At 42.3% G+C, this 17568-nt stretch overlaps 2 protein-coding genes across 7 annotated transcripts in view; one reads left to right on the top strand and one right to left on the bottom strand.

Annotated features, from left to right (window-relative positions):
• Positions 1-465: 465 nt before the first annotated feature.
• Positions 466-6770, bottom strand: PDE12 (phosphodiesterase 12). Its single transcript, XM_050958461.1, has 3 exons — positions 5323-6770; positions 2849-2927; positions 466-1729 (listed from the first exon to the last, which is right to left on the bottom strand). The coding sequence occupies exons 1-3, from the start codon at positions 6646-6648 to the stop codon at positions 1287-1289; spliced, it is 1848 nt and encodes a 615-aa protein (XP_050814418.1). The 5' UTR covers positions 6649-6770; the 3' UTR covers positions 466-1286.
• Positions 6771-10126: 3356 nt separating this feature from the next.
• Positions 10127-17568, top strand: part of DNAH12 (dynein axonemal heavy chain 12) — a 159719-nt gene continuing 152277 nt past the window's right edge. For 4 of the 6 annotated variants that reach the window (XM_050958412.1, XM_050958415.1, XM_050958416.1 and 1 more), the window contains exon 1: positions 10127-10314. The gene's annotated coding sequence lies outside the window, so the exon portion shown is untranslated. Of the gene's footprint in view, positions 10315-13918; positions 14009-17568 lie in introns of all 6 variants that reach the window. The other 2 variants (XM_050958411.1, XM_050958410.1) reach the window with 2 other exon arrangements.

Below are 17568 nucleotides of genomic sequence, written 5' to 3' on the forward strand. Positions count from 1 at the left end.
ATGACCTTTCAAGGTCCCTTCCAGTTCTAGGAGATAGGTATATTACCACAATAATATAATTGGAGATGTAAATCCTTAGGCATCCCAAATATTCTCTAAGAAAGACTAGATTTGATATTGCTAAATTGAAAAGTGTGAGCAAGTAGGCCTCCTTTATAACAGGAAAAAATAGAGCAAATCCAACTTTTAAAAATCTTTGCAAGTCACCTTTAAGCATTTTCACCCAAAGAATTAGATACATATTACTTATGTGAAGTGTTATTTTCTTCCCCTCCCCCCAAACCAAGAAGAAATTGTTCTCCAGAAGAAACTAATGCTTTCCTGCAAATCAAAAACTGGCAAGTAAAATTTAAAAAGCTTCTTCCCATCCAAACTGTTAGGAAACTGACCTAAAACTTTTAGTATGTTTTCTAATGGTAGATATAAGATTAGATAACAGCAGGAATCAATACTCAAAAGTAAATTTAGTTCTTACATTTTTATTTTTAGTAAACTTGATACTGTTTTACAATAATCAACAACCGGTCTTAAAATCTGATTTTTTCTTTTATTTTAAAGAGCCTTTCAGTGGCTACAAATACATTAAGTGGGCAAAGAAACTGTTCCCAAAACCATTTAATCCTAAAATTTAATTGATTGTACACGTCTTATTCAGATATTGGTATCTGGTCAGAAAGTATCTTGTCAAAAAAAGTAGAAGTACTCTGAACATGCAGCTCGCTAAAGCCTAGAGAAGCACCAGGAATGCTTAATGAATAAATTTATATTTTTGAGTATTTAAGAAGAAGGTGGTGACACTTGTCCTGCACTGAAAGTAGTTCTGATTTCATTCAACACAAGTCATTTGCTTACCCTCTTTTATAGCCTATTCTGAATTATATAAACAGGGTTCCGTTCATGTGTACTTTTATAGAAATTAGATTATTCATACATCTGTAACAAAATAATCTCTTAATCAGTTAAAAACACCTATAAAAAGGTATGATAATCTAACTTTTTTCTTTTTTTTAAAACATCCCCATCTGTTTTAAATATATTTGGACTTCCTATTAATGTAGGAAACGGGAATGGAGAAGCTATGTCATGCAAATGTTATGAACAGTCAGACAAAACACTCAACCAGAAATTTATAATCGAAATGACAGGCATGTGAACTGTTTTCCAATAATCAGTCTAGCTTCTGTCTTTATAAAGTTACATACAAGCCGGGATACAAGTTAAGTTCCCCTAAAGTAAACATATTCCTTGTTTAAAGGCCTGGAACAAATGTCATGCAAATGTTAATTTTATTTCCACTTTAAATCACATATTAATGCTATATGGTCAGAGGGATGAGAGACACTTGGCAAGGCCTGATGGGTGGTAACTTCTTCATGACTTGGCAATGGAATTACTTGTTCAACCTCTAAAGCATTTATGTCAATGAAAATGTAGTCCAGGCATCCATGAAACCCACCAACATAATTTGTATAAGCAGGTTCTCCACAAGCACTTTGCAGTTTGAAAGGATGAGTTAGAGACATATTGCATCTTTCCTCTTCTCCATTAGAGACCCAGTCTTCATGATCCTCAGCAATATTGCCACTGTTGATAAAACTATACATTCCAGTTGAAGGTGTACTATTAAAATCACCGCAGAATATGACAGGTATGCCAGGATATAGATCACATGCAACATGCCTAATGTGAGACAAAGCTACAGCAATTTGGATGAGACGGATGTTTCCACCTATGAACATAAAAGCATGATAATTAAATATTCTATTTATTCAGTAGTTTCAAATGAGTTTTATAAACTACTGCTGACTGATAGTTTGCGGCAATATACATTTTAAAACCGTTAGCAAGACTTTGACTTCAGTGCATGATTGTAGGGACTGTGCACCTTTAAACATACCCCTGCAATTTTCCCTCCCAAGTAAGAGTGAATCTAGAGCAGGGGTAGGCAACCTATGGCACGCATGCCGATTTTCAGTGGCACTCACACTACCCGGGTCCTGGCCACCAGTTTGGGAGGCTCTGCATTTTAATTTAATTTTAAATGAAGCTTCTTAAACATTTTAAGAACCTTATTTACTTTACATACAACAAGAGTTAAGTTATATATTATAGACTTATAGACAGAGACCTTCTAAAAACGTTAAAATGTATTACTGGCATGTGAGACCTTAAATTATAGTGAATAAATGAAGACTCGGCACACCACTTCTGAAAGGTTACCGACCTCTGATCTAGAGAAACCAAATAACTTCTTTGCTAAGGATTGAGCAGGGGCCTTTTTCACCCTTTCTCAGTTCTTCAGTTAATCCCCTGGCCTAATGGACAACTGGCTTCCCCCTACCATCTCAGGGGCTTTTTTCTGCCCCTACACCTTTTAGGAACACCAAGAAACAGAGGTAATCTCCACTCTTAGTTTTTGGGCCTAGAAGGGAGACATGGTTTGAGAGGCCCAATTTGCTTCCTCTGCTGTCAATACGACAACATGGCTCCATCAGTTACATTGAGGACAGAGGGAGCCACACTCTGTAAACCCATCTATATTAGAGAATTACAGATTGGGGGTGGAATGCAGAATACGTTAATCTTTGCTTCAGATATATTCTGAACATTCCTAAGCAAGCAAGACTACATTCTATAATGATATAACACAATCCTCCAATCAGGTTGGTGTAGCAGTTAAAGATCCCATTTTGAGAAGGAATGAACTAAGCAAAGGTGAGGAATTATAAGAAGTAGGGAGAAATCCTTCCATTCAGAAAAGTGTGAAATGGAAATTCTAGTTGTGTAGGAAAAATGCTACTAAATCTAGCTAATATTACATACTTGTATACAACATCAGTTAAGTTACCTTTTGGATGCCAGTACAGATGAGTATTGGCTATACAAATCTTCCTCGAAGGATCATTTCTAGACTGAAGAACTGAAACCTGCATGAAACAGCACACTTTTACAAAATGTTAAATCAGAATATGCTTTACACACCTCTATGAGCCCATCAAGAATTATGCATTATTAGTGATTAATCAGCTTGTACCTTGGTGACAATTCCCATTTTTATACATCTCTTTCTGCACATTGCTTATAATATTTGACTAACATTCAAAATAAACAGGTTTTGAAAAAAGTGTACCTGACAGGAAATAGCCCATGTATACTAGCTACACATGCCATTATAACATTTCTCCTCCACAAAAGGCCATGACCCATGAAAATTATAGTACTTTAGCAGTTCTAGAACTAGTAAAATAAGTGTTTGTAAAATAAGTCATTTGACAAATACCAGCAAAATTAATGTATTTGCCAAATACTATTTTACCAGCCCTGCCCATCAAATCTCTTGTTTTTGCTATACTTTTTTTTCTGCATTTCACTGTCTTTCCTGTAAAAGATCTTGGTGTAGCTTTTCCCAAGTTTTTTCCTTCTCCATTCTTCCACCCTTCTGCAGAAAGAACACTGCAGTTTTTTCTCTGCACTATGGAAGTCACCACTGCACTAGTTTGGGAAGTTAATTTTTTTAAACAAGAAAGTTTAGATTGCTATCAAGCACCAGGGAAAGTTTCCTACTCACACTGGCCCTTGGCGTAAGTAGATTTTTCAAGCCTTGTAAATGAGATTATATTTGTCACTGCCACAAGCCTCCATGACAGTTACTGGGATTTCTAACATGGGCCATGATCTTGCAAACACTAATGTGGATGCTTAACTTTGAGAGTAGTCAATGGGTCTACAAACATGAATAGTTAAGCACGTGCATAAATATCTGCAGGATGGGGGCCTTAATTTTTTTAATGTCACTAACACACAGTCAGTATTTCACATGCACACCCCACTTGTATGTCTACAGTGTTGCAAAATAAGATAGCCAATGCCTCAAAATTTATTAAAAATTAGAATAAAAATATTTTCAAAACTAAAATTAGATCTGATATTTTAGAAGATCTGACACACTCCAATGTTCTGGTATATCACAATTAAGAATTCACTTTAAAATGGGTTGAAGACAGAAAGAAACCAAGGAAAATGAATACATCATTTAAAATTGACACAATCACATTTTTATCAAGATCACATTCTAAAGGGCAGAAATCAGGGGAAAGGAACTGACACTGACCCCGCAGTTGGGCGAACGGCAACTGAATGACACAGACTGCGACACTGCCACCTATTAAAACACATTTCCTTGTTTTACACATTAAGTAGTGTGAGATTCTGCCTAATTCTCAAAACCCTCCATAACTTAGGGCAGGGGTCGGCTACCTCTGGCACGCTGCTCGCCAGGGTAAGAACCCTGGTGGGCCGGGCCAGTTTACCTGCCGCATCGGCAGGTTCGGCAGACTGCGGCTCCCACTGGCCACGGTTCGCCATCCCAGGCCAATGGGGGCGGCGGAAAGCGCTGCGGGCTGAGGGACGTACTGGCCATGGCTTCCTCCCACCCCATTGGCCTGGGACGGTGAACCGCGGCCACTGGGAGCCGTGATCAGCCGAACCAGCCGACACAGCAGGTAAACAAACTGGCCCAGCCCGCCTGGGTATTTACCCTGGAGAGCCACTTGCCAGGGGTTGCCAACCTGACTTAGGGCTTGACTACACTTACTGGGGGATCCACGAACAGCAATCAATGCATCGGCAGTTGATTTAATGAGTTTAGTGAAGATTGACTCCTGTATTCCACTGGATTGAGAAGAGCTGGGGGACACTCCCGTTGTCATCGCATAGCGTGGACCCCACGGTAAGTAGATCTAAGCTACATCAATTTGAGTTATGCTATTAACATAACTCAAAGTGCGTAGCTTAGATCAAATTTCCCATATAATGTTGATAAGGGCTTGCTCCAGCATAGACTGACTCTATGGCTATGTCTACACTACCACAGTAAGTCGACCTATGCTACGCAACTTCAGCTACTTGAATAACGTAGCTGGAGTAGATGTACTTTAGGTCGAGTTACTGTCCGGGGGGAGGTCAACAGGGGAAACTCTCCTGTCGACCTTACTCTTCTCATCAGAGGTGGAGTACAGGGGTCGACTGAAGAACGATCTGCTGTTCATTTGGCAGGTCTTCACTAGACCTGCTAATGGATCAATCTCAGAGCATTGATCCCGGCTGTAGTGTACACACAGCCTATGGTTCCTTCCCTGCTCACAATCACAGCTCTGCCTGCCTGAGAAGCTTTTACTCTATTGCTGCTCTGTCCCTTCTTTTTCCTTCTACCAGTAGTCCAATAGCCACCCTCCTCCTGAACAGTGACAGTGACAGCCTGACTTCCTGGGGGTTGGACACACCCAACTTGTGACGCAGAGCTGCTGTACAAGCGGCTGGTACCTGCAACACTGAGGATCTCTGCAGAACATTCTCCTGGGCTAAGGGGTAGGGGGCTAGCTTGTCCCGCAGCTCCTTGTGCAGTGGGTCGGAGACCAGGGCCTCATTGAAGGCAATATCATGCTCGCTAAGCAAGGTGAACTTATCCCTGCGGTAGAAAGTAGCTAAGCCTTCATGCTGCTTCTCCTTGATCCTGAAGAGCCCTTCGAGGCCGAAGGCGTCCAGCGCCGGGGCCAAGCTATCAGCGAAGACAGACTTATCCACCTCCTGCAAGCAGATGAGGTCAGCGCTGTAGCCAGCCAGCTCCTTCTTGAGCAGGTTCTGCCGGTAATCGAGCTCCAGTGCGTAGGGCGCGCAGTAGGGGTAGAGCACGGTCCGCGAGTGCTCCGTCTGAGCATAGATGTCAGCCAGAACATTGTAGGAGACCGTGCGGATTAAGCCTTCCCCAGACACCTTCTTGGTGTAGAGGTGCCGGGAGTCGAAGGTACAGGCGCCAGGCCCGGCCTCCACGGGGCCACTGCTCTCCACCTCTCGGGGGAGCCCGTAGCGCTGCTGGCTGTTGCCCGGGGTGCATTGGAGCTTGAGGCGCAGTCCGATGTGCGCGTTGGTCGGCGTGAAGACGCGGTCCCTGACGGGGGCTTCTACCCAGACGGTGCCCCCCGGGGAGGGCTCGTCCCCGCCGCCCCCTGGCTGCTCCCGGTACCAGCGGAAGAGACAGTGCTGGGGCGCGCCGAATTCGGTGTGGATCTTGGGGCAGACGGGGAAGCCGGCGAGCAGCGAGCGGGGCAGATGGAGCTCGGTGACTGAGGGCGGGTTCCGCTCTACCTGGTACTTGACTTCGCCGATCTGCAGCACGGCGCCGTCCTGCCAGGCCTCGGCATTGGACACGTCTTCAGCCACCGACTCCCCGTCCCGCGAGAAGAGGCGCACGGCGAGCGGCGCCGTAGCCACCGGCTCCCCGGCCGGCCCCGCCTCCGCCCGAGCTTTCTTGCTCTTCTTGGCCGCCTTGGCGTGGCCCTTGCCGGCGTTGGTGGCGATGCGGGCCAAGGCCCGGCCTAGCGGCTCCGTCTGGTCCCGCTGCATGTGCTTGGCGCTCCCGTCACACAGCACGAACCACAGGCTCATCTTCGGCTCCGACGGGACGCAGCGCACCACAGCCCGCTCCATGTGGCCAGGCGGGGCTCCGCGGGCAGGGCCGGGGGAAACCGCGTCGCCGCTGCTAAGGAAAGCGGCTGATCGGCAGAGGAGCCTCCTCGGGCCGGCAGCGGCTCGTAGCTCCCCCCACAGAAGGCTCCACATGAACCAGCCAGCCCGGCATCTACCATTCATCAGCAGCCGCTGCGTTCCGGCTCCGGGCCGCGCGCCAGGCAGCCTCACATTGGTGACAGCACATTCGCTTGCAATTGCCCGGAAACCCGCGCCCCGGCAAAAACTGCTTAGCTGAGCTGCGCGTCCCAAGTGCTGATGGGTACTGCTGTGGTCAGATACCGGAAATGACGAAGGGGGCGGCCCAAGTAGGGGAAATGCATTTGTGATTGGAGGCGGTCGTGAGCACAGGCCGGAAGTGCTAACTATTTACTTCCTGTAGAAAGTTGTCTCTAGTAAAGCGCGTGGGAAGTGAGAAACACCTAGTGTTGCTCCTGCTTAGCATGTATCGGGGCTGGAGGTCGGGTGGGAACAGGCAGTCTGGGGTCATAGGCTCCCTTTTGTAGCTCTCAGAGACCTATCTAGGTGGTTTCCTTGGAGAAAATAATCAGTGTCTTTTGAAGCTTTCCAGGAAATTGCCTCTTCTCTCTTCCCGAGATATCAGGTCTTACTGAGCTCTGGGCCTGTTATCAGTTCTCTTCAGTTTCCTTTTCCAGGGCTAAGCAGCTGGGACAGTTTGGATGAAGTAGGTTAATAAACACTAAGTATCTCTGATATTAACAGCAAAATCCTGCACCCCCGAGGGAGAGCCGTTGAACACTTCCTAAAACGAACCCGCAAGAAGGGATTCACTCTCTGAAATAAGTGAGATGTGAAAAGAGTAAGACTTGTCTCCTGGAAAAATTCAGATTTTTATAAAGCATTCTTTAGCGTAACACACTATACATGTCATTGATGCCTGAGGTTTGGATTTATTTTCTACTTAAATCTGGTTCAGAATGTTTCATGTTTATTGAACAAAAGATAAAAAGCCATTTTAGAAAAGTGTTAGTCATTTATAATATTGAATTTAACTATTCATAATTATGACTAAGACCTCAGTCCTGTAGCTTCCTCTGTGTGATCATTAAAGTCTGCTCATAGGGAGGCATTGGAAGGTCAAGAAGACCTTAGGTAAGTCATTTCACTTCTCTGTGCCTCAGTTTCTCTATTTGTAAAATAGGAGAGAATGATCCTGAGCTTCTTGGTAAAGTGCTCTAAGATCTAATGATGAAAAGCAGTATAAGAACTAGATATGACTGTTGTTATTATAGTGGGTCCTTGGTAAGTTTCATCACTTCCCTAGATCAAAGGTCTAGTTTGTGGTTTTGTTAACTTTACTGGGGAAGTTAGTAGTAAGAACAACTATCTGTTGTAGTTATATAGCAACCCCACAATCTTTCTTTTTTTATTAATTTATCCTCACAATGATCCAGTATTGTTATCCCTATTGTATTGATAGGAAACTGAGGCACAGGTCCTCAAAGGTATTTAGGTAGCTAATTCCCATTGGTCAATGGGAATTAGGTGACTAAATACCTTTGAGGATCTGCAACAGAGACTTATGCCTTGTCTGCACTAGAAAGGGTTTGCCTGTATAACTTTTACCAATTTCCTAAATAAAATAAAGACTTTTTTTGCCAGTTTAACAATCTGCTCTAGGGCTTTTACTGGCATAGCTATTTTGGTTAGATTTTTTTTCGTGCTTCTAACCACATATTCTGGCAGAACCTTTAAGTGTAAACCAGGTTTAAGTGGTTTGACCATGGTCATGCAATAGGACTGTGGCAGAGCATGAAACTGAACCTGGCTTTTCTAAGTCCCAGGTTAGCACCCTAGCCACTGGATCATCCTTCTTCTCTGAATAAAAATAAAGTTGATTATGTATTTTATTAGAGTTAGTAGTAATATATTGTAATGCAAAGCTGAAAAACTCTCAATACCCATATAAAGTCCTGATTCAGCATTAAGTGAAACCTCATCCCTAGCATCTGTGTTAGCTTTAGGGATCTAGTCATGCAGTTCATTGCAGTATTTGGGCTTGCATGCTTAAATATTGGCAAGATCAGGTCCTAAAATTAAACTGTTTAAATAGAGTTAAAGCCCTTGTCCTATGAATGATATCAAGAGTGCGTGAAAATCATTTTCAGACTCCTAGTATTTTGGGACCCAGATATCTAATATTTTGGTTCTTAATGATTATTTAATACATTCACACTTGTATGGAAAAGGTACATTCTCTTTGTCAGTTTAATCATTAGTGAACATCTCTACTATATACTCCAGTCTGAGTGCATTGACACTTATTTGTCTGAACAGAGTTGAATATGTTGTGAAATCAACTGAATTACGTAAAATCACAGTATTTGTGTATGTAGGACACAGAGGTGTAAGTACATCCCCCGGAGACTCAACAATAGTGAAACGAGTAGAGCACAGAAGGCTGTACACAGGTTGTTCTCTCTCTAGGTGAGGCTTATTTAAGAATCTTTAGGCATAAAGACAGATTTCAGAGTGGTAGTCATGTTAGTCTGTATCAGCAAAAAGAATGAGGAGTCACCTTAGAGACTTACAAATTTATTTGGGCATAAGCTTTCGTAGGCTAAAAAACACTTCATCGGATGCATGCAGTGGAAAATACAGTAGGAAGATATATACATACACAGAGAACGTGAAAAAATGGGAGTTGCCATACCAACTCTAATGAGACTAATCAATTAAGGTGGGCTATTATCAGCAGGAAAAAAAACTTGTAGTGATAATTAGGATGGCCCATTTCAGACAGTTTCCAAGAAGATGTGAGTAACAGTAGGGGAAAAATTAGCATGGGGACATAGTTTTTATTCAAGCCTAATTTAATGGTGTCCAGTATGCAAATGTGACATTATCGGGGATATTGTTCCTGGTAGCTTGTAGTCCATCTTTGTGTGGAATGTTGGTGTAGAGGGCTTCTACATGCATCTGCACTGCATGCATCTGATGAAGTGGGTTTTAGCCCACGAAAGCTTATGCCCAAATAAATTTGTTAGTCTCTAAGGCTACGTTAACACTACCCGCCGGATCGGTAGGTAGTAATCGTTCTATCAGTGATCAATTTATTGTGTAAATCGATCCCCGAATCAACGCCCGTACTCCACCTCAGCAGGAGTAGTAAGCGGAATTGACGGGGGAGCTGCAGTAGTCGACTCACCGCCGTGAGGACGGCCAGGTAAGTTGAACTAAGATACTTAGACTTCAGCTACGCGACTAGCATAACTGAAGTTGTGCATCTTAGATCGATTCTCCCCCCCCCCCCCACAGTGTAGACCAGGCCTTAGGTGCTACAAGTACTCCTCGTTCTTTAGGCATAAAGGGGCTTTGCAGGCATGGGATCGCCTGAAGTAGCTGCAAACTTAGGGGTTGGACGAAGATGCTGAATCCCAATAATTTGCATGGAGCTGGCACATTCTGTATGCACGTGTTTAGCAACAAAGTCACAGCTGGCGCACGTCTGATTCCGCTCCCCCGGCGTCTCTCATGGCCTCTCCCCTCACCGCCCCCCACGCCCGGCTCCGGTAACAAGCACGACGCGAGCTGCCGCTGGCTAAAGGGGGAGGCCGCTCGCTCTCTACTCTCGGGCCACCACTGAGGGAACGGCCCTGCACTTGTCGCCATGGCAACCGCGTTGTTGATCCTGGCAGCGAGCGCGGCCTTCGGAGGAGCGAGGAGCAGCCGCCGCTGCTGCAATCGCCGGGGCCCGCTCTGGTCCCGTTTGTCCCTGTAGGGACAACGAGCCCCCGGCCTCTTCTGGGGCCCAGGCAGCGGAGCGAGGTGAGGAGGGGGAGGGACAGGACCACCTCCTCCTTCCTCGGCTGTGCCACCCTCCCGGCAGGGAGCGGGTGAGGGGCTGTGACAGGCGGTGCTGCCCTCCCCAGGGCCTGGCGCTGGGGCAGCAGTAAATGAGGGGGCCGTGCTGCCTTCCCCGTGGCAGGGGACAGGGGCTGTTACAGACTTTTATATGGGGGAAACGTGAGAGGGGAATAGGGGACGTTGGTTTTATATCAATGTGCTTTGATGATAACTTTCTGCATTTCCAATTCTGCTTTTAAGGCTGAATTTGTGCCTGCCCAAGAGCTTACTCCATTCTAGTCTAGCTTCTTTTACTGCTTCATCCTGCAGTGAAATCCTAATGCTGTATTCATGTCATCAGAGTTGTTTCTCCTCCTCTCCATAGCTTGAGTCTCTTCCCTATCCTGGTTAGAACACTTAGCCCTGGAGTTACTGTCCAAATTCACCCATCACCATCCTGTGGCTTGGCTTTGTTTTTTTACAACATAAAGCGCAGTCTAATCTGTGTCTCTGAGTTTTGCTTTCCCCAGGGTTTATCTCTAGGACCTCCTGTGTCTTAATTTCTTCTCCCTAAAGAGCCACTTTCACATCCTTTATAGCAGTGGTTCTCAACCAGGGGTACATGAACCCCTGGGGGTATGCCCAGGTCTTCTAGGGGGTACATCAACTGATCTAGATATTTGCCTGGTTTTACAATATGCTACATAAAAAGCACTAGCAAAGTCAGTAAAAACTAAAATTTTGTACAGGCAATGACTTGTTTATACTACTCTATATACTATCCACTGAAAATGTAAGTACAATATTTAAATTCCAATTATTTGTTTTATGATTACATGGTAAAAATGAGAAAGTAAGCAATTTTTCAGTACTACCATGCTGTGACCCTTCTGTATTTTTATGTCTGGTTTTGTAAGCAAGTAGTTTTAAACTGAGGTGAAACTTGGGGGTACTAAGACAAATCAGATGCCTGAAAGGGGTACTGTAGTCTGGAAAGGTTGAGAGCCACTGCTTTATAGCTTGGATGAAGTTAATCAGACATCTGGTACAGTGAACCAGCAGAATTTCAGTCAATTTTATGCTGTGCGCTAACAGTGGATCAGCAGACTCTTGCCACCTGTTTATACTCTATTTTAGATTTTGCATGCTCTGTAAATTGTGGAGCACAAGGCTGTAGAGTATGCAAAATGGGCATTAAATGTGCAGACTGGTAAACCAATTACACTGGATCCCCTGACTTCAAAATATTGCAGCATATATTGTTTAACTATGTATAGCCTGATTTTCATTGTGAGGCCAGCAGTGTGTGTGTGTGTGATTAGTTTTGTATAGGCACAAATGAGAAGACAGAGTCCATGCCTTGAACAGTTTACAATCTAAAAGTGGGTAAAAAACAAAGGACTGGAGAAAAGTATAACATACAAGCAAAGTTGGCATGGTGCTGACAGGCACGTGTGTAGAAGCAGAGCATCAGAATTCAGGACCCTCACTTTTGCTCTTAGGCTGGCATGAATTAGATATGCTGAGGCAGCGGCACAACCAGTTCCAAGGAAGCTAGTTAGCGTCTGCCTGTCCGTCTTCCTGTCTTTTGAATTTACTTGCTAAAAAAAGAAAATAAATAGTCTACGTTTGTGTAAGTAAACATCAGTATTGGCAGATGTCATGTACACCTTGTACACAGTAGGTTGCATGTCAACCTCATATACCAGATATGGACTGCCAGTGCCTACAGAGCTTCCTTCTCAGAGAAATACACCAAGGATGCGTCACTATAAGATCATTTAATCATACATTGTCAGGAACTGCAGGTGTGAGCTTCAGTAAGGTATATTGTATATGGCGCCACATAGTGGCTGAACTGTAGAATGTAGTTTAACATTCTTTTTCCCCACTTTTAAGTTTTACGTTCCTACCATTTACAAAATTTACACTCTTCTGCTATCTTTAAAGTTCAGTATAGCTCAGTCTGTTAAATATCTCTGAATTGTACTGTCTCTGAATCATTTCTAATTACACAACCCAAACAATTTGATCATCCACTAGTTGCAATGACGGGCTGTGGTCGGTATGGAATCTTTGAGTCATCATCTTCTTGTTCTGCATCTACCACCTGTACAGTTTGCTCTGTTGATCGTTCTGAGGCACAAACTGAAGATGTCTGTAGTTTCTGTTGAACTCTCCATAGCTGGTTTCATCATGTATGAGTTGGGTGATGAATTCTTTACAGCAGCTGGAGTTGTCCATTTTTTTCCTTCATCAGGTGCGACAGTCACCAGGTTCTATGCCAGGCAGTTCTCTAACTGACATCTATTATAAAAGTGTCATAAGTTCTTTTTGGCTTTTTATTTTGGTACTATCTTCATGTATGGCCACCTTGGAGATAGGTTCTTTCCCAGAGTTGAAACAGTAGTTCTGAATTGTCTTCTGAATTGTCAGGAGTTGTGCTGGACTACATCCAGTAGCTGTTATCGGTGTTGATCTGTAGTTCAGAAGAGCAAGGAATGGATCTTCCTGCTGTAGAGTTTTTTTGGGGCTGTCTGTACAGGTCTTTCAGCCTTCTCTTTCACTTGTGCAAATGTGGGCTGCTAGTAATATGGTCCAAATTATATTTCATTTGGAATGACTTAAACTCTTCTGCAGTAAATTGTGGTTTGTTGTCTGTCAATAGTTGGTCCAGAATACCAAAGAGAGCAAAAGTGCACTTCAGGTTCTCACAAGTAATAGACTCACTGTGACATGTTATGTCTTCCTAGTATGTTATTTCTAGGTACTTGGAAAAATAGTCCATTACAACCAGGTAATGATATCCTCTGAAAAACTGCATAAATCTGCAGTTAGTCTCTTTCAAGCAGAGTGGATATGATTTAAATCAAATTGATGTAAATCATGATTTAATTCACTAGTCAGGAAGACTCCGTTTAATCATGGATTTCTACATAAAAGTGCATTCTTGTTGGTTGTTATAACCTTAATACATATTCTTCACAACTCAGATACATTTTCATTTTTAGAAGGTACACACTACACATTTTTAAGTGATTTATTTTCAAAACTTTTCAGATTCGTTTTACAGCTATATCAGAAAATGAATAATTGGTTATTTCATTTACCAAAGGTAATTGAAGCAGATATTTATGAAGTAATTGGGAGGTGAATGATCTCCAATTTAACAGGTTAATCATTAATATTTGGAGGATTTTCTTGCCATGCTATATTAGGAAGAGAACATCACCAGACAGACATTTACATTGTTTTATTAACTAAAACAACATTATGTATTCTGGATTCTTTTCTTCAACAGCAAACATATAATATTTTAACAAAACAAGCATATGAATTTTTGAATGTAGTTAAACATTCAAGTTTTTTTTAATCAGGTTTCTTTTTTGTTAAAATTGTTTTTAACTAGAATAGTTAAATAAAATATTTAAAAAAGAAACAAAAATTAAATCAACTATGTCAGCCAGGTCAACATGAGATACTTACTTAAAATATTGGCTTATGCAACTAACTCAGCCATCTTCACCTTCATTTTCCTGTTTGTTCATAATCTGGAAAATAAAAACAAGCTTTCCTGCTTTTTCAGGTCCCAAACAATTTCTCAATTTGGAATGAATTAGTCCAAGGGAAGAAAATATTCTTTCTACACTGGAAGAAGAAGATACTGCTGTTAAAAGTGAGATTATTACTTCATTAGTCTCTGAATCCAAGTGCTTAAGTGACTTCCACCAGTTCATTGGTGTGACTTTCTTTAAAACATCATCAGCAAACATATATTTCTTGAATGGTTCTTATTCCCAAACTGGGTCTCTTTTACGGCCTGCTGCCATTATAGGTTTTCCCTTCTAATGAAAGAATGGTATGATAGATCTCAAATCAATGAAGGCTACATTCAGAAAGATCTCAAGACTTCTGGAATATGCTGCTCAAAACAGTTTCACTTTTGTTTCTATTACTTGTCCCTCCCTTCTCACATTTATCTCCAGACTTATTCTTTTGTCCAGATCTATTCTGGTGCCAACAATCTTCTATTTATTGAACTTTTTGCAACTTTGCACTTTTAGAAAGAGATAAGGGATTGACTCTGTGTACACAAATTTGCAGAGGGACAATAGGGTTGAGGTCTGTTATTTCTCACCTCTATAAATTATTTATTTATTTATTTAAAAACATTTTTGCTGTTAACAAGCATGTTATTTCTGGAGACAAAAATCCACAGTTTGAGAACTGCAAAATTAAGCATATCTGATGGTATCTTTTAGACCAGGGGTCGGCAACCTTTCAGAAGTGGTGTGCCAAGTCTTCATTTATTCACTTTAATTTAAGGTTTTGCATGCCAGTAATATATTTTAACATTTTTAGAAGGTCTGTCTCTATAATTCTATATTATATAACTAAACTATTGTTGTGTGTAAAGTAAATAAGGTTTTTAAAATGTTTAAGAAGCTTCATTTAAAATTTAATTAAAATGCAGATCCTGTCAGTTTAGTGGGATCCTTGGCTTTGCTTTTCCTTGCTGAGTTTTCCAGTGTCTGGCACGTATTTGGATACTTTAAGCTGCACACAGGCTTCTGAGTGATGAGTTGTTAACTGGCTCTGAGAGGGACCGAGGACAGATTTCATGTGTGAATGTACCGGTTCACACAAGTATGTGGATACAAATGCTGAAAGCATTGCAAACACGATTTTCTTCAAACAGTTAAATTTCACTGGTAGGGACATCCAGCAGGTCAGAATACAGACCCCAGGATCTCTCTCAGTAGTTTCAAGTGCACTCTGCAGATCTCCAAACTTTGATGCCCACAGTTCTGAGCCTTTTAACTGAATGGGCTGCATTTTGAAATCTTCAACGCCCATCCACTGAATTACAGACAAATCCAAGTCGCTTTTGTTGAACTTTTCAGGTTTAATTAGAAAAGAAAGCATTGGGCCAAATCTCTGGAAATCTTGAAATCTGTCAGAAAATTCTTATTCCAGTTCTTGCATATACATTCCAATCTCATCGACACTGACAGTGTAACATGTCGATAGCTCTTTTATGTGTTGGAAGTAGCGGAAAGTCGAAGTTCGAATATCCCGAGAAAAAACTGCTAGTTTTACAACAAATACCTTCAGGTTTCATAAAGATCCAAAACGGTTTCCCCTGCACCCTGGAGACAGAGGTTGAGTTCGTTTAGGTGAACAGTAGTGTCAGTTAGAAACCTGAGCTTACACAGCCATTTGTCGTCATCCAGTTCAGGGTAGTTTTGTCCTTTTTCCGACAAAAAGGCCTTGATTGCATCAAAACAGTTTACAAAGCGCACCAAAACCTTGGCACGACTTAGCCACCAAATGTTGCTGTGAAGTGGAATGTTGTTATAAGCACCGTCCATCTAATCTAGTAGTGCTTGAAACTGTCTAAGAGTCAAAGCAGGTGGAGCAACAAGGAAATTCACAATTCGCACCACTGTATTCATCACATTATTAAGCTCTAAATTAGAAATTTTAGCACACAGGTTTTCTTGATGGATGATACAGTGAAATTTGATTGTCAGGCAGCCAATTTGATATTTGAGGAACTTTACAAATCCCTTCTGTTTTCTGACCATAGCAGGAGCACCAAAGAACACCCTGTCAGATTTCTCCCAGTCCCAGAACACCAGTCACTTACCCCAAATCAACTGGTACTCCCGATCTTACATCAAAGACAACACTGGCAGCCAATTCTGTAGCAAACTAACTATAGGTTTGTTAGTTAAGAAAAAAGAATGAGAGTTTAAAACAGGTAAAATATAATTACAGGTAAATCACAGTTTGTAATTTCAAATGGTGGTAGTGATTAATAAACTGCCAGTTTCCCAAAAGTTTTTTCCATGACTATTCAGATTAACTCTGGGGATCTCTGTCTTCTTGTTTAGTTTTTCTGCCCCGTTAGAATACTAGCAGTCCGGAGATTAAGGATCTTTTCATGAATTCATATTTACAGCTCCTTTACACTGTAAGCCAGCTGACAGTGTCTGTTCTCACATGGGCTTTTTCTTTGATGACTGATAGTAAGGAAGGCATTCAGAGTCTTTGCCCTGGATCATCACACAGAATGATCATTTGCTTTGAAATTAGCATTTTCTGTTAAAGTCCTTATGTTCTTCATTAGCATTTCACAAAGATTTCTTTGATAGGTAATTTAGTTACAGTAAATGTTTGCTTTTATGTTATAACAGGAATATAATACAGTAATGACCTATTAGCTGTCATGAGGTTTAAACATCTGAATACACCAGTATACATTCAGCAATTACTTTGCTCTATCCTAATAGCAAGTAAATTGTCCTGAATACATTCTTATATCTAACAGTTGCTTTTGATACTAACACACAAGTTAACTGGGCTGTGGCCCTGATGTGACCTAGTTTACCAGCATCACTCTGCCTATTCAGGAGAGAGTGAAAAAAATGTTGATGCCCGGTCATGAAAATCCAGAGATGTAGCTGACAAGTTGGAAACCTGAAGGACAGAATGAAAAGCAGGGCCACCAGCAAAAGCCAGAGATGAGTCAGGTCTACCATATTTACTAGAAGCCCTTATCTGGAAACCTTGCCCAAAACCAAGATTTTCACTTACAGATTGGTTGAGACAAAAATAATAGTATGTCAAGTTGTTCATGTAGCATTTAGAGTCACATTCACCATTTCCAGTTATTTTCTTTTGTAAGAACCAAGGACTGAATAAAGCCCTAAATATCCCTTTGTAATTTGGAATTTAAGTACATACAGTATAGTGTTTTTCCAGTCACAGGCATTGGCTTCCAGTTTTTCAGCTCCTGCTCAGCCACAGGCCCTGCCCCAACTCCACCTCTTCCCCCAAGGCCCTGCCATGCCCCCGCTACTCCTTTTCCCATGCCATTCCACCCCCTCTGCCAAGTACGCCCCGTCCCTGCTCCTTTCCCTTCCTCCCAGTGCCTCCTGCATGCCATGGAACAGCTGATTCACGGCGGGTGGGAGACTCTGGAAGGGAGTGGGAGGAGTTGATCGGCGGGGCCGTCGGTGGTCAGGAGGTACGGGAGGTTGGGAGGGTGCTTGGCTGCTGGTGAGTGCTAAGCGCCTGCTATTTTTTTCCCATGGATGCTCCAACCTTGGAGCACTCATGGAATCAGCGCCTGTCTTTCCATTGTAGAAGCCTATGTTGCTTTGGTGTCTAGATCATGGAAATTATTGTGACTAACCCTTTCTATTTCTCATGCAAGTACAATTTAATATA

Source organism: Gopherus flavomarginatus, chromosome 6 (genome assembly GCF_025201925.1).
Source record: "Gopherus flavomarginatus isolate rGopFla2 chromosome 6, rGopFla2.mat.asm, whole genome shotgun sequence".
Classification (NCBI taxonomy): Eukaryota; Metazoa; Chordata; order Testudines; family Testudinidae; genus Gopherus; species Gopherus flavomarginatus.

Coding starts and splice junctions, on each gene's coding strand:
- PDE12 (XM_050958461.1), bottom strand. CDS start 6,648: ATGAATGGTAGATGCCGGGCTGGCTGGTTCATGTGGAGCCTTCTGTGG. Junction 2,928..5,322: donor AGAGATCCTCAGTGTTGCAG/GTACCAGCCGCT, acceptor TGTTTCATGCAG/GTTTCAGTTCTTCAGTCTAG. Junction 1,730..2,848: donor TCTGTACTGGCATCCAAAAG/GTAACTTAACTG, acceptor TTATGTTCATAG/GTGGAAACATCCGTCTCATC.